The sequence below is a fragment of the Schistocerca gregaria genome, chromosome 1 (genome assembly GCF_023897955.1).
Source record: "Schistocerca gregaria isolate iqSchGreg1 chromosome 1, iqSchGreg1.2, whole genome shotgun sequence".
Taxonomy (NCBI): Eukaryota; Metazoa; Arthropoda; class Insecta; order Orthoptera; family Acrididae; genus Schistocerca; species Schistocerca gregaria.
In genome coordinates this window covers 729,171,382-729,189,495 of record NC_064920.1, presented here as the reverse complement: position 1 = coordinate 729,189,495, position 18,114 = coordinate 729,171,382, and the positions used below count along the sequence as shown (strand labels likewise).

General features: G+C 38.0%; 1 protein-coding gene across 3 annotated transcripts in view; it reads right to left on the bottom strand.

The window, feature by feature from the left end:
• The window catches only part of LOC126266997 (uncharacterized), a 75,810-nt gene that overhangs the window by 21,325 nt on the left and 36,371 nt on the right, over positions 1-18,114 (bottom strand). For all 3 annotated transcript variants that reach the window (XM_049971761.1, XM_049971751.1, XM_049971769.1), the window contains one exon: positions 7,474-7,555. In XM_049971761.1, the coding sequence (XP_049827718.1) occupies positions 7,474-7,555 (82 nt within the window). The remainder of the gene's footprint in view (positions 1-7,473; positions 7,556-18,114) is intronic.

Here is an 18,114-nt window from a genome sequence, read left to right as displayed (position 1 = left end):
TATTGTTCAAATGACGTGTTTCAGAATGTATCCATAGTTAGATTTCCAGGAGCAATTACTAGATGTAGATATGGCGTTTCAAGTTGCATATGAAACAAACATTCACAGATTAGACTATGTGCAATAATTGCTCTTTGATACCTGATATTGATAATTTCTGAAATGTATCATAAAACAATAAGTCATTCCTTTACTTTTACTACTGGACCTAGTCAGCCTGAATGCAAACCTTCTGATTGTTTTAATTTCAAGTGTGAAGTCAGATAACAAATGATAAAAGAAATATTTTTTCTCATGTGGTAATTACAAATCAACAATTTTCAGATTTTTTCCTTTGTTTTTACTTTGAAACCTTTCTTCTTGCCAAATTTAATGATTCTAAATAAATGGGAAGTAGGATTTGTTGAATGAGTTTGAAAGAATTAAAATTTGTGACATAAATGACAAAATCATTTGATTGCATTTACTTGGAAGCTTCATGTTCTACACTGACAAGAGACCATAGATCTCATTAAATGACATAAATTACAACTTGATACATTTACTACTCACTCTTGAGAGAAACATTTTTTTAACCATACCAATGCACTTAGCTTACACAGAAAGAAAACTTTCATCTCACTAGCAAGGGGAGAAGTGGGAGGGGGGGGGGGGGGGGGCAGTGCACCATCCCTAAGTGGCAAACCTTTTTAATTATATGGTAAAGCAAAGAAATGAATGAAGCAGCCTCCAGCTACAGTACCAATATTTTTCAACGATCTCTTGCTTAGCTTTTATTTTAGAAAAAAATTAAGATTCTTACATACAATTATATCGTTCTGTGATTCTGGTTGCTGGAGCAGACACATACATTTGTTTTTTAGCTCTACGCGACATCATATTATTTCAAATGATGTTTTTATTTTCACTCAAATAAACAAGGCGACTGTACAAAACTTTTAATGTATTAATTACAAATGTGATGGATCATGATATAAATGTAATTTAGTAATCCTAAAGTTTTAGTGTCAGCAAAGGACAGAGACTGACTGGATGTTCTGGACAAGGAAAAAAACAATGGCAACAAGACAAGCAATAAGAACTTTATTTAATTTCCATCCAGTCAGATTGCCTTCACTTAGAATAGGAATCCACAATTCCCAACAAAGGGGAAAGTGAGATAAGATACTAACATACACACCACAAACTATTTGTAAAAATATATATTTTATGTAGCATATTAGGTAACTTTCAGCCACTGTTTCAGTACGGTAATTAAAACTCCTTAATTCATGCTTTACTAAACTTAAAGAAAACAGATCGCAGTAGGAGAATGGGGAACTAATTTTCCATTAAGGATGTGTCACTTTGTCATATATAAATTAAAGGCACGATTAATAATTTAGTCAGTCTGTTCTAACATCCTAACTACGGGGCATGCAAAAGTTGCACCATAATTTCAAAACAATTCATAACTTGGAAATTATTACTTATAGAGAACTGTGGTTTGTTGTAGAACATTTAGCAGCTTTCAAAGTTTTTCCTTATTCCTTTGTTGAAGATTTTACTAGGAATGCATTAAATTGGTGACAGACCAGAAGAAGGCACAATGTGTCATCTGGTATGGAGAATGCAAACCTCTGATAATGTTAATATGAAGTCATCCATGTCAGTATGGGAAGGCACAATTGGCAGAAACAAAGGAACTTTAAAGAGACAAACAGTGTCAAAGAACATCCTCAATATGGACATCACCATATGTCTCAAGCACATTTTGGCAGAGTGCAATCTGCAGTTCGATGCAGCCCCTACAAAACAATTCATCGTACATCACAAACATTGCAGGAAGTGCTGCATGACATTTTCTGAGAGGTGGATGGGTCATGATGGTCCCATCGTATGGCCTCCATTCTCTCCCGAAGCCACACCGTTACACCTCTTTTGTGGTGCTTTGTGTACACAACACTAGTCAGTGACATTGTTCCCTTCATGCACGAATCAATGAAGCAATCGAAACTGCCACTGCAGCAATGCTGTCTAGCACATGGGCAGAATTCATAATACCATCTTGAAGTTCTACAAGTGACAAGTGGAGCACGCACTGAAATTCTAACATAACAGAAAAGAAATTTGAGAGCTGATAATTGTTCTACAAAAATCCATGATGCTTTACCTCTACAAGCTTTGATGATTTTCTGAAATGATAGCACGATACACTGTATATTTTTACTGATGTGAGAGAGGTACCTATTGCACAACTTACGGTGACAGCTTTAAGTGATCAGCACAATACCAAACCATATGCATGTGCAATTACATCTAAGCTAGCATTAAAGATATAGAAATAGTACTTTGGTACTGGGACAAGTCCTGAGCCTGAAAACAAGTAGTTGCAGATAGCCAAGTCTGAGGGTGTTTAAGGGCTGGCTGGATGCTGGAGAGGGGACACAGTTTTGAATCACGCCAGAAGCACGTGGTACATTATTCTGAATGGTGCTCAGCCGCATATCCTAGTTGTTACTTTCAGTTATTCATATGTATGCCCTCATAAACTGCGAAAATTTTATTGCTGTGTCATGTTTTGGACTCTTAACTTTGTTCAGAGAAGTTTTGTGGAGCTTAACAAACTTTTAATACTTCCAGTTGTGGGTGCTGGTCAAGTGCTAGTTTTTCCAAGAGTTAGCAACAATTGGGCTTTTTATACGTAAAAGAATTACACACCTTGGCTACGAGCGGGCATTGATTGAAATCAATGGGGAAAGTTGAAAATCTGTACCACCAGGATTCAAACCCATGTCTCCTGCTCACTAGGGAGATGCTCTGACCACTGTGCCATTCGGACAGAGTGGTCACTGCAGTTGCACTGTCTATTCTAGCAAACCTCCCATCAGATCCAAATTCTCAACTTATCCACACACTACAAATGTACTGCCCCATGCACATTATCCTCTTGACTAGCAGCATTAGTTTATTATTAAGTATGGAGGTACCCTGTGTGTCAAATGAGTGTGAACTTCTTTTTGATGATTTCATCAGGCAATGTTTCAAGAGGACTGGTGCTGTCCTTTTTTATTTTGCTGCATGCACGTGTGAGGGCCTTGAATAACTTCTTTAGTGCTGTGGGAACCAGCTATTTATTACAATTTACTCAAAATATTAAAAAAACATTATGCCTAGCCCTCCTTAAGTGCATGGCAGCCTGTACTTCTGTCATATTTTATGCCACTGTTCTTTGGGATTAACTTAATAATTAAGTCTATGTTAGTTTCTGACAATTCCAGTTAATTTGAACCACTGCATTATTGCAGCTTATGTAACAATGTCACAGGAATCTCTTCAATATGTCAAGCTGTTCTTGCTCCAGTGACCACAAACATCTTTTTTTTTTGTTGTCTGTGGGCATTTGTTGCTACCAATGTAATTTTAAACTATAAATATTTATCTTAAAATGGACTTCCTGTTATTTTTTAAAAGTTGTTATTTGGAAACATCTACACATCAAATTTCCTGTCTTATGTATCTACTAACTACGAGATATGACTAATTATCAATGCTCTGGTAGAAACAAGAGTTGAATAATTACCATCCATAACTGATCAGTCATACCCACTACCAGATCCTACCCTTCCAAATGGTACATGTGACCAGCCTAATGTCACTACATACAATTAGTATAAGTGAAACATTTCTCCACTACTTCAAATGTAATTGGTGTCATGCAGCTCCATCAAGATGGAGTGATATCAGCCAGGTGTAACTTTTGTGTATCAGCACCTTTTATTTGATATTAAATTCTGCATAAAATAGCAATCTGTCTCTTGTTCAAAACAGAGACACATTATGCTACAAATACAAGCACTAACCCCATTTTAAAGATTTTGAGCAGCTATTTCTAGTAAAATTTCAGTTATCCTTTATTATACAGTCCAAGTTTTGTGCCATTAACTGTTATATAATAAAAGCTTGGAACCTAAAAACAGCTAATTTATCATAAGACTGATGTTACAGCTTGATTAATCTTATCTAAGACAGCCAATACCTGAGAAGAAAACGTTTCATGAAATTTTCACACAGTGTTGAAGAGCTTGAGGATAGTGAGCAGAATACAATATAATATCAATTGTCTGGTCCAAGGCAATGCATACCATAAATCTAATAGCAGTAATTTCATTAAAAGATGATATAGAAATCTTATTATTGTCAGAAATACAGAATCACATTGTGATAATAGTAAAACTTGATCAGAGCAGAATGTGTACAATTTGGAAATCTGCCCAACCATTTAAGTATTTCAGTCCCGATGCATTCAATGCACGTTTATATACTAATTTTTTTCTAAGAAGTGGAACATGCCTAACACAAAAACAGAATGCAAATTTTAAGACTTGATTAATAATTCACTGTGCAATGCACAAAAGAGCTTATACTGTACTACTATATACAGTATAACTTAGTTATTCTAAACTCTACAAGTACACTAGTTTTGACACAGAGACTGTATAGCCCTGACAATGCTGTTAAGAGGCACAAAACCAAGAAAAGAGGTTTGGTGGGACATCAAAACACACAGCTCTGTGCAAAAATGAACAAGTTATGTGCAGTGTTGGCACAGCAAAGGAAACGGTTCATTGGTGATCGCTCCATTGGTATTTCTCATTTTCCACTATTATTGACATGCATGGGTCAACACTTTAACATTGGTGCACACCTATGGACACTCCACTGCAATCTGCATGAATGAGTTAATGAGGTGAGTGTTGTTCCATTAAATAATGATTTCACCAGAAAAGGTCAAGTATTTAAAGGAAATGCACTACCTGCCTTATTTCCTGCTAGTATCAGTTCACTAGTAGCACTTAAAGTGATAACATGATGCCAAACAAAAAGTGAGTTGCTAACACCTAACAAAAAGGTTAAGATAACAGACACAAGTGAGAAAGAAACTCTCTCCACATGAAATAATAATGTGTTTAAGATGTGGTAAAATACAAGTTTATGTTACTTTAAGAAACATGGATAATATATGGGATGAATGGATCAAAGGGAACAAAGAAATGAAAAGGAAGATAAATAAAAGGGGAAATGAGGAAATTAATGAGATATTGTGGGAATGGTTCAAATGTGGCTGGGCAGAAAACTTACCTTTGTCTGGACCCATGTTGCAGATTGAGACACTGAAAGACCTAAATTGCTTGTAAATGTGGAGGTGAAGGCATCCACAGGATGGCTGGACAGTTTCAAAGCTAGGCACAACATTCTGTGAAATTATGTGTGCGAGGATGCTAAGGATTTGCAGGAAAGTGTAGCAACAGAATGGAAGACAATACTGTAAAATCTAATTTCAAATTATGACCCAAAAAACTTGCTCAATGCTGATGAAACAGGTCTTTTATCGTGCACTGTCTTCAGAATCTCTAGCAATTTGAAGAGAAAAGTGCACTGGTGCAAAAATGTCTGAGGAAAGACTCTCTGTACTGCTGTGTAGAAACATGTTAGGTGAAATGGAGAAGCCATTGGTGATTGGAAAGGTGGAAAAACACGTTGTTTCAAAAACATAGACATCAGTAAGTTTCCAGATAGATGATGGAGCAATAAAAGGATGTGGATGGTGAGTGGTCTTATGGAAGATGGCTGATTTCTCTCAATGCCAAAATGAAGAAAGGAGATTGTGAAGTTGTTCTTTTCATAGACAATGCAACCTGCCACCTGAAAGTCAAAGTTGGTAAATGTGAATTCAGTTTGGTTCCCACCAAATTCAACCAGCTGTTGCACGCACAATCAATGTTATGCAATTTGCAGCATGCACCAATTCACCCACGTTTTGGAACTATTGTATGGTGCAAAAAATTGAGCAGAAAAAAACAATTTCAATTTTGAACAGGTAATTCAAACAGATTTTCCTCCTCGATATGTGGCAAAAAAACATGAACTTTAAAACAAATAAATGTGGAAATAATATGTATGCACACACAACATAAACAAATTTAAAGTTAGAATAAAAATACAGAAATGCCATATTGTTCGTGAATTAATGTAAGTCTAGTGTTCTATTGTAGAATATACAGTATACGAAAACCTACTGTACAGGAGTGAAGGTAAATAAATACATGCATAATTACAAATTTACACTTTTATTCACGATACCCGACATTTTATGTAGCGTACTGAATTATGCACGATATGGAAACTTGCCCAATTTGGGAAATTAATTTGATGCCATGCGATTCTGTTTTGAGCAAGTTTTACTGGAATAATAATAATAATAAGCAGAAGAAGAAGAAGAAATTATGTCTCATACTACTTTAAAAGAAATCACTGAGTATACACACTATCTGAACAGAAGTATCAGGACACCTATTAGTGGGCAAAATATGGAGGTGGTGTCCACCCTTCACCTTTATGAAAGCTTTAATTCTTCTGGGGACACTTTCAATAATGTATCTGAATGAATGGAGGAATGGTAATTTCTTCCTCAGCAGGTGTTGAGGCGTTCTATTGGGTTCAGGTCAGGACCCTGAGTAGGCTAGCCCATTTCAGCAATGTTATTGTCTATGAACTATTGCCTCGCAAATGTTGCTTCATGACTGGTCTTGATTTAGGGGTGGTTGTTCTTTCGCATTTCCATTTCACAATCATATCACCAACAGTCGACTAGGGCAGCTTTGGAAATGTTGAAATCTCCCCAATTGATCTGTTTCTCAGAGGACATCCAATGACTAGACTACATTCAAAGCCAATAAGCACTCCTGATTGACCCATCCTGCTGTTACTGCTTCTCTACTAACAACACAATAACCACCCCTACTAACAACACAATAACCCCCCAACCTCCCTTTATACCGGTAGGTCTACCTCTTGCGATAGCTGGTGGTCTACTCTACATTACAAAGAGGTATCCAGATACTTTAGTTCAGATAGTGTATAGAGCAAAGTTTTCCAAACTCCTACACACTCATTTGATTGTTCACATTCAAGCCAGCATAAAAAACCATTAATACATCTAACATTTATATTTATCTTTTCATGTTTCTTTCAGTACATTTTAGAAATATACCAATGCAAAGCTACAAGTTATGCCATTACGAGACAAACAGCACAAAATTATGACACCAAACAAATGGCATGAATTAAGAATGTCATTCGTCCTAACACGCAACAGGGCAAAAACATTCTTTTTCCACAAGTTGTAATATATAATTCACAACTGTATAAAAGAGAATCTCTTCACTCTCTCTAATCTTTAAGGACTTGGGACTACTTAAGTTAAAATACCCTCTCTCAATTTAATTTTCACTATAAACTTTTATCTTTGCAGCATCATTTATCGAACTTTTGTTATCCAGTGTTCCATCCAAGCATTTAGTCTAATTCTAGTTATTCACTGTTGGACTACTTTCCAGACAGGCCTGTTCTCTCCACTTTGTCCTACACAATAAAGTCCAACAATTTATACTTTCCTAAGTATATACAAAAGATAAGAGATTACAATCATACCCGAACAGCCTGCTCCAACTAGTACTGGTGTGTTTGGCATCACACGGATGACACGAGCATCTGGCACAATCCTATGAATTTTCTGAAAAATTTATGCTGTGTTACAGATGAGTCGACGCAATGAAATGTGAACATATGCAAATAAGATTATAACAAGTGAAAGCAAAAGATCTGACAGAGTACGAAGAGATAAGAAATCTGTTTTCCATTTCATCATTTAACGTCACCAGAAATTTTATTCCTTAATACACTGAAGTCGCACTTTGTCTTTGATTTCTGTCCAAAACACATTTCTCAGCAGCCATTTTTGCTGGGTGTAAATGAGTCTCCTCCTTATAACCTGACAAGTTTACATATCACATGTTGCTGCTGGTTCATAAAATCACCTATTCTTAAGTAGTGAAAGAGGAAAAACTTAATGGGCAAATAGCACTAAGAAGAGATGTTATAGTGGAAACAAAGATAGGTAGATTGTAATTGTCACAAAAGGGCGTCAAATGCGCTGAAACATAAAACTGAACTACAAATGTGTGAAACACATGGCGATTTTGCTTACTTTGAAAAGCATGTGATAAACTCTCCAAAACAAAATTAAAAATCTTAAAAACAAATGATATCACACCAATCTTCTGATGCAACAAAGAAAGGACATAGGTAACAAATAGATCAACAATCCTACATTCAAACTAAATAAAACTATGTTACCAAACACAGTATAATAATAACTGTATTACTTCTATAGAGTGTGCATGGGCAGATTTAAGTCGGTTCCAGTTCTGACAGGATTCAGTGTTTCAGTTTGTGAATTCATCTACTACATTCAAAGCAATATTACTTCAGCCTGTTGCACTGAACTCCATAATGTCAATTTCCTACACATGTGTTTCACGTTTCACACAAAAACAAATAATTTTCAATACTTTTTGAAGAGCAGCTTTTGCCACAAAAATTTTCACACATTAACATTTTTAAAAATACCACATTTCATATCAAAATCTAAACCTTCTGTGCTACTGTGTTTTAGAATACAACAATCAGTAGTTGTGTTGTAACAGACTTCTCCTAGAAATACTTTTCATAATTTGACCCATAATCTTAACAAAAACAATATACCTATCTTCATTATCTACCTGCTAGTAAAAAATCAAAAATGAGCAATGTTTAACAACCAACTGCACATTTGACTAATATTTACTAATGATTCCCTTTTCTTTAGTTTAAGGAGTAACTGCTGAGGGCATTTACTGGGGGCTCTACCACATGTTTTATACTGCTTGAGACCACCGGTCGACCTGTGTGATACCAGGTCTGCTGCCATGCGGTCTGCTGAAGGGCTCATTGTATCTCTCGAGTAGAAGTCTGGTGCTGGTACCACTTACAGACCAACACGTCGGACGACTACCCCGGCAGATACTAAATCCCCCTCTCCTGTGTATAGTATTCACTTCCACATGTTCCTGAGTTTTGCTTCAATGTCATCCCCTTTTCATTCTTATCACTAAGGGATGTAGACTGTGGTTCTTAACCCCACAGAGCTATTTTGCACATAGTACGTAGCCAGTAAACTTGATTCCTTTAAAGGATCTAACTCCTTTGTGTAAAACAGCTTCAAACTCTTGATTACTTTACAAATGAATTAACGTTTTAAATATTTGACATTCAGAATGTAAACAAGAAATATTTTAGATAAGGTTTAAAATTATGTTCAAAGTTTGTTGGAAACTCTGAAGTGACTAATTCTCAAATACTACATGAATATAGTCTGGGTCACCTCCACTCTCACCCTTTTAAGAGGTAGGTGGCTCCTAGCCCCACTGTGCTTCTTTCCAAATATCAAGTGATTTATGTACTAAGTTCGGTTGAAGTTGATACAGTAATTTAGGAGGTGAGGTTGAACCTACAAACCAAACCTATAGAGGTTGCACAAAAATATGGAAACACCATGAGAAATATACATTTGAACATAAACACAGACGCTAGCCAAGTCTGCAGGTTGTGCTGATGTACATGACCACAAACAGCATCTGTGCAATGTCTCCAACATGTTCCAAATGACAATCATGGTCAGAACAGTGTTGTGTGTAGTTGCGTACTAAGTGGATTTAAACATGGTTAAAGTGTTGGCATTCATATGGTACGTGCATCTGTAACCAACATAGCTTGACGTTTCCAGAGGCACCACTTTGAAGTTTTATAAAGAATACAGGCAAAGCTAAGAAACATCATATGCTAAGTCACAGCACTGATGAAATTATGCATTGAGTGATAATGACACAGTTATTGGAAAGGATTGTGACAAAAAGAAGATGAGGACAGCTACAAAATTCACTGCAGAACTGAATGTCAGACTTAACAGTGTCAGCACCAAAATAACACAAAGGGAGCTCCAGAATCAGGGAGCGGCAGGGTGGGCTGCAATTCCAGAATCGCTCACCAATCATGCAAATGCCCGTAATAAGAAAACGGGGTGCTGAAGCTATTAATTAAACTTTGACTATGGAGCAATAGAAGAAAGGCATTTGGTCAGATGAGTTATTTCATAATGTTTCCATCTCCTGGCCAGTTTTACGTTAAAAGAGTGAAACACGGTGGTGGTTCGGTGATGATTTCAGCAACCATATGATGGTATTCTATGGGCCCCATGGTTACTCTGCAAGGTCACATTACTGCTGAAGATTATGTGACCATACTGGCAGATCAAGTGCATCCCATGATACAATGTCTGTGCTACAATGGAGCTGCTGTGATCGAAAATGACAGGGCCCCAGTTCAAACAGCTCACATTGTCCAGGACTGATTTTAAATGTACGAAGATGAAGTGTCTCAACTCGCCTGGCCACCAAAGTCAACATATCTCAATATTATTGAGCCTTTGTGGTCTAATTGCTAACCGCCTCCAACACCTCTACCTGAATTTGCTAGGAAGAATGATATAATATTCCCTCAAAAACCATGCAGTACCTGTACTGAACCATTCAGAGACAAGGCAAGCTGGTTTGGATACCAACAGTTTTCCTATACTGTATCAGGCATAGTAATGTGTTGTGTTTTTGGTGTTACCACATTTTTGTCCACCATACACTGAGATCACAAAAGTCATGAGATAGTGACATCAACTTGTATATGCTGACAAGGAAAAAAAATTCCATGTTTCCCAGTTAAATTACACTTTTTCCCCCAGATAAAAATACACATTTTCCTAAGTGAAAATACACCTTCTCTGTGTTGAGTGACAGTACTGTAAAACTTATCAATTCTTTGAATGGTACAGTTTTTATATACCACTTGCCAGCACTTTAGGAAATGAAACCTAGCAAAAATACATCACGTTTTGGAAAGATCTTTGCTGTGCAGCAACATGTATGCTGCATATTTTTGTATTATGAAAGTATAAGTACGAATTCCACCAAACACAGCACATTAGTTTATGAAGCACTGAAATACAGACTGTGATGCACTTTTGTCAAGCAATCACAGCTCATGTCACATTACCTCACCAGAAAATGAAAGTAGCTATTCACAACATACGACACTTATGTGCGCAAGGTGTTTTTTTGTTGTATACGGCACATTTTCTTTGCAACTTAAGTTTTACATTGGCCTTTTTCTCTCTTTTATGTTTTATTGCTGCAGTATTATTCTACAGCAGTGGGGTAAAGTAAAATCCTTTGTTAGACTATCAGCTCCTACCAGCTGAAATTACAAAAATTTAACTCAAAACTAAGACAATTACAAAATTTAAAAAAATCATAGGTTTTTCCTGGTTTTCTCTCCGATAAAGAACTTCCCAGTTTTTCCCAGATTTCCTGGTTGTCTCAGCAAATATACACCTTGGGCATGTACATTTAGAAATGATGGTAGTATCATGTTCACAAAGTACAAAAGAAAGCAGTGTAGTGAAAAAAATTCTGATGTGATTATGGCAGCATGACAGGAATGCGGAATGGTAGCTGGAGCTAGACCCATGGAATATTCCATTTCAGAAATTGTTAAGGTACTCAATATTCTGAGATCCACAGTGTCAAGAATGTGCTAAGAATACCAAATTTCAGGCATTCCTTCTCACCATGGATATCACAATGGCCAGCTGCCTACACTTAACACCCGAGAGCAGTGGATTTTGTACACTGTTGTTAGTGCTAACAGACAAGCAAAACACTGCAACGTAACCGCAGAAATCAATGTGGGACATACGACAAACATATCCATTAGGACAGTGCAGTGAAATGTGGTGTTAATGGGCCATGCGAGCAGATAATCGACTAAGATGCTTTTGCTAATAGCACAACGTCACCTGCAATGTCTCTCCTGGGCTTGTAATTTTGTCAGTTGGACCCTAGACAACTGGAAAATTTTGGCTTGGGTAGATGAGTCCCAATCTCACTTGGTAAGACCTGATGGTAGGGTTCAAGTGCTACCACAAAGCCATGGACCCAGGTCATCAACAAGACACCGTTCAAACTGGTGGCTATATAACGGTGTGGGTTGTATGTACATATAATGGATTGGGTCTTCTGGTCTAACAGAACAGATCATAGACTGGAATGGTTATATTGGGCTTCTTTGAGACCACCTGTGGTCATTCATGGACTTCATGTTCCCAAACAACAATGGAGTTTTTATGGATGACAATGCACCATGTCACCGGGCCACGATTGTTAGCAATTGCTGAACAATTTGAATGAGTGATTTGGCCTCCCAGATCACCCTACATAAATCCTATCTAACATTTATGGGACACAATCTAAAGGTCAGTTCATGCACAAAATCCTGCTCCAACAACACTTCCGCAATTATGGACGGCTATAGGGGCAGCATGGCTCAAGATTTCTGCAGAGGACTTCCAATGACTTACTGAGTCCATGCCGTGTCAAGTTGCTGCATTATGCTGGGCAAAACGAGTTATGGCATGATATTAGGAACTTTTGTCATCTCAGTGTACATACCATACATACATTTTTATAAGATATAAAGATGGCAAGCAGATGTTTCTAAATTTTTAATATGTTGCTGCTAGACAGAAATTTGTGAACCTGGTTTTTTGTACATAATGCATGGAATGAATGACCACACAATAATTAAGTTCTCTCTTATTCATCTAGAAACATCCTGATAAAGCTGAAGACGACAGCCTCAGCAAGAAGTATATAAATTTTCTTGAATACCTTTTGAAATGAAAATTGTTGATCAACTCATAAGAGCAGAATACACTATCAGCAAGGTTCCTACAAACTTGTAAGCACAATAATGAAACAATTCTTTTACAATTAACAGCAAGCACAAATCATCATTTCAGATACCTTTTTTTCAGATTCATTATTAGCTATCAAAGCAACATTAGAACCTAAGAATTTTCTACTTTGCTATAAACTTAATAATGTTGTGGATGTGCAAAAATATTTTTTCCTTCCACTGTGATATTTTAGCAATGGAAGACAAAAATGCATCAATTCTTACATGTATATAACAACACTTCTAAGTTATTGTCAAGGACTGTAAATCTACTGCATAACAATCTTGACACTACTATAACTAGAGTGAAAACGTTTTTATTCTTGCTTTAACCATTGACTATACATTGACAACAATGATGATGATGATGATGATTATGATTATAATTAAGCATTGAAAGGGGCTCATAGGAAAAGTGACAAAGAGATTTGTCAGCTACAGGGTCTGTGACCATGTCATTGCGGTTGAAAACATGAGTGGCAGTAGCTCTCTAGCAGGATAGTTAGAAGTGAGAGGAGAACACAGGCAGCTAAAAACTAACTAGTCACTGAAGGATACACTAAGAAGGGTCATCACAGGAGTACAACTAAAATGAGGCAACAAATTAAAATAAGGTAAGGAAATGCAGACAGTGTGGGCTGGAGAGCTAATTATCTTAAACAGTTAGATAAATAAAATAAACACACAAAAGTTTAAAAATATATGACAATGCGGAGGGAGAAAGAAGCCTGAGACCACACGGGGCACCTGCCACAGCAAGAGGTACTCTGTCCACAACCAATCCAGACCCAAACATGAAGGTTTGTTAAATTTTGTTGTAAAATCTGTTTTCCCTCTGAGAACTTAGAACTTTCATAGTTGGTAACCCATCATCCACAAGTATCTAGGTAATGAGGTAAGCAAGTTGACAGCTCATCTCAAACCAGCCAGCTGACCATACTTAACAAGAATATGACTTGCCAAACGGGAAAGTGCTGGTAGATAGACACAATACAAAAAAACACAAACACACACACAAAATTTCAAGCTTTCGCAACCAACGGTTGCTTCGTCAGGAAAGAGGAAAGGAGAGGGAAAGACGAAAGGACACACACACACACACACACACACACACACACACACACACACACACACACACACACACACACAAGCAGACATATTTAAAGGCAAAGAGTTTGGGCAGAGATGTCAGTCGAGGCAGAAGTCAAGATGTTGTTGAATGACAGGTGAGGTACGAGTGGCGGCAACTTGAAATTAGCAGAGGTTGAGGCCTGGTGGATAGCGGGAAGTTGCAGCCACTCATACCTCACCTGTCATTCAACAACATCTTTGCCTCTGCAGTTCCGCCTCGACTGACATCTCTGCCCAAACTCTTTGCCTTTAAATATGTCTGCGTGCGTGTGTGTGCGCGAGCGCGCGCGTGCGAGAGAGTGTATACCTTTCCTTTTTTCCCCCTAAGGTAAGTCTTTCCGCTCCCAGGATTGGAATGACTCCTTACCCTCTCTCTTAAAACCCACATCCTTTCGTCTTTCCCTCTCATTCCCTCTTTCCTGACGAAGCAACTGTTGGTTGCAAAAACTTGAAATTTTGTGTGTGTGTTTGTGGTTTTTTTTTTATTGTGTCTATCTACCAGCACTCTCCCATTTGGTAAGTCATGGAATCTTTGTTTTTAATATATTTTTCCCATGTGGAATGTTTCTTTCTATTTTATTAACAAAAATATGGGCGGTCATGAGAGGACTACCAAAGTTGCAATGAGGAGAGTCCTCCATACACTAATGGAACCTGTGAGTAAGTCTGTTGTGGCCTACACACAGTCAGCACAATACGATGGCAACTTTCTGAGAAACCTGAAGAGAAGTATGCCATGCTTTGGTGGTGCTCTCAATTGCTCTCAGCTTGCTGAAGGTTGTGGTTGCCTGCCATCCCATATCCCGGGTTTTCAAAATGTGATGTCATACTTGCAATCTTGAGTCTGTGCCTGGTACTCAAAGTGTGTCTCCAGTGATTGCTTTTATACAAGTTTGACTCAAGTAGTTGCTTATTTACTTAATTACTCAGCAAGTTCATTTCCTGGAATACCCACATGGTTCAGTGTCAAGATGAATGTTACTGTCGTACTGGAGTTGTGGTGGTCAGCTAGTAGATCTTGGATAGTAGCAATCAAAAGGTTTCTGGGGTACTGTGATATGCCTGGTATATAGCTCATGGACTCTCTACAAACCAGGAAGTCCTCCGAGGCGAGATTTTTACGGTACTGCAGAACCCATGACATGGTGTCCAATTCTGCAGTTTACACACACACACACACACACACACACACACACACTGCAGAGAATACTGGCCCAGTCATTATTTTCAGTCCATTCATGCAGATGCAGATGCAGATGTGAAATATGGATAGTCAAAGAAAACTGAACAGGCATCTGAGAATGGTAGGATCAGCATTTTTCTTAGGGCCTCAAACGAAGCCCATCTGAATCATAGGACCGGGGTACATACCACAGAGGATGCCGAGAGGGGACTCCATATCACAGACATGAGTGGACTGTTAGAGGTCCTTACATAGAGCTTCCAATTGTATTCCAGCTGGTCTATCCATTTTGGGTGATTCGTAAACAGTCTGAACTGCTGGTTGTGAAACAGAGTTGAATAACATGGAAGGGTACACATCTGACAGACTGTGTCAGCATAGTTTGCCATTTGCTGGTCTCTGACACTCAGTGGTGGCATACCAGCTTCCATCTGTAGACTATCTACAGGGCTTATACCAAAAGCTCCATCTGTGTTGGATAGGGTCTAACAAGCTCAGAACTGACGGTGCTGTCAACCTGTAAGCAATACATTGTGACAGGTGGAATAAAATCAAAGCATTTTAGAACCACAAGAGAACTGTGTGGTCTGCGCACCATGTACTGGTGTTAAATCTGAGCGTATTACATTTCCCCATGCAAACTTGCCTTGAGCTGACATACATGAGGGCAACCATGTTAACTTATTGTCAAATATGAGACTAAGAAGTTTACAGTTTAAATGACTTCAAGTAACTGATTACTGAGGTAAAGTTCTGGGTGTGAGTGCACAGTCCTGACTCTACAAAAGTGTATGACAGACTCTACAAAAGTGTATGACTCGAATTTTCATGGGAGAAAACTGATACCCTTGATTCATGGCCCAGTTATGTACTTTCTGCAAGGCCCCCTGAAGCTGACTCTCTGTGGTGCACTGCAATGAAGTTCTTTAATACAAGCAAAGATTGTCCATATACTCATACAATGATGGTAAGACCAATCATCCCACTGCAGCCATGATGTCACTGTGATGGCAAACTGATTCTGAGGGACCCCAGGATCCTGCACACATTTGTCACTAAGAGCCTGTCCGGACCCAGAACAGTCATAGGGATAGAAAGTTCTGGATAATAATAGGTAAGCAGGCCTGGAGTCCCACTTGTGCAGATTAGACAGAATGTGATGGTGCCAGGTGGTATTTTACACCACCAGTAGATCAAAGAATACAGCAACCAATTGTTGGCAATGTGTGAAAGCACTGTGCATTGCAGATTCCAGACAAATAAATTGGTCTTCAGAGGATTGGAATGCCCTAGAGCCACTGAAATTGCGATAAATGTCCTTCGAATTCCAGCAAACAACACATGTCCACAGTTGACCATTCTTTTGAATAATTTATGCAGTCCATTTGCTGGAGAGATTGGTCAATAATTAGTAAAAATTTGCGAGTCTTTTAATGGGGAATAATAATACTCTCCCACCACTCGGGTGGGGGGTGGGAAGGGGCAGGGGTTGAGAGGGAATAGTTTATAGTTTTTTTTTTTTTTTTTTTTTTTTTTTTTTTTTTTTTTTTTTGGGGGGGGGGGGGGGGGGGCAGGGAACTCCCTTACCTGCTAAACAATGAAACGGAAAACCCCCAAGAACATGTTTTATGGTGTCACTGATAAGGTGTTTAAGGATTTGATTATGGATTTTATCGAGTCTATGCTCAAGTGCTACAGAACTCCAATTCATTAAATGAACACTGTGTGATTCAAGCATGTACATGGACAGATAAGTAGTTCTAATTTGCCATGCACATCCAGGTCAGGAAGTTAGGATGGTAGTTACTGCATCAGGGTACACGCACGGACAAAACAAATTCATGGATTTTTTCCTCGATTTTCCAGTTAAAAATGCAGTCCTCCCCCCCCCCCCTCTCCCCTCCACATGAAAAGACATTTTATCCAAGGTGAAAATACACTTTTTCTGTGTTAAGCGACAGTATACTTTCCCTCAGAGCTGTACAACATGTCAGTCCTTTAAATCTGTAAAGGTTTTATACATCAGCATAGAGCTCCCCAGGAACTTAGAAAATGAAACACAGCATAAAGACAATTTCTTTTGGAAAGATCTTTGATGCGTAGCAACAAGTACACTGTGAATTTTCTTATTATTGAAGTACAAACACGAATTCCCCAAAATACAGTGTATTAGTTCTCAAAGCACTGAAATCTAAACTGCAATGTGCTTTTGCCAGCCAATCATAGCTTGCGTCACCACTCTTGCCAGCCAATGACAGCAGATATTCAGAGAATAGGACACTTGATGTAGTCAGCCAATGACAAAAAAGTAGCATGAATATATGAATAGAAAAAGTTAATGGTTTAAATTAATATACATATAGTACAACAACAAGCAAATCTTGGCTTTCAGATGTAATACCAATCCTTTTTTGCACATGTTACCCTTTGAGATGTAGCAAACACAAATGTGCCAGTAAAATTTTAAATGGCTGGTCTTTTGGGCCACAAATTTTTCTAAGTGGTTGGTCCTCAAAATGTTACGGACTGAAAGAAAGTCAAACACTTTGTGATTTAAGAAATTCATCATACATTCTCACAAGTAACATAATTCATCCTGCATCGGAGGAAATTTACTTCCAAAGTGATGCTTCTCGAAACACCATTTGCAATATTTTCCCTGATCTGTTAGAAATAGGTTTGTTTCAACAGTTGCCAGGAAGCTCCAGAAAACAGACACTACTACAAATGTGCAACTACAATGACACAGGAAGCCCTTGTTTGGTGTTTGCTCTGATCAAGTGCCTTTCAGTGCATTTGTGTTTGGCATTTTGTGCACAGCAGGACACCACACATGACCATGTGCAGCACTGCAGCATGCTGTTCGGAGAGGACGTACAGTGTTATTGTGCTTCAGGTAATTGTTTTATCATATCCTATCCAAATAAAGGACACAAAATGAGAAAGCAGTCCTTGGCATAATATTTATTTCATAACTGGACTTTACCTTTTTTTTTCTTTTCTTTTTTTTTCTTTTTTATTGTACTCTGCAGTATTGTTATCTAGCATTTCCAATCACGTTTACATCCACACAGCACTGCAAAAAGCTAGTAAGA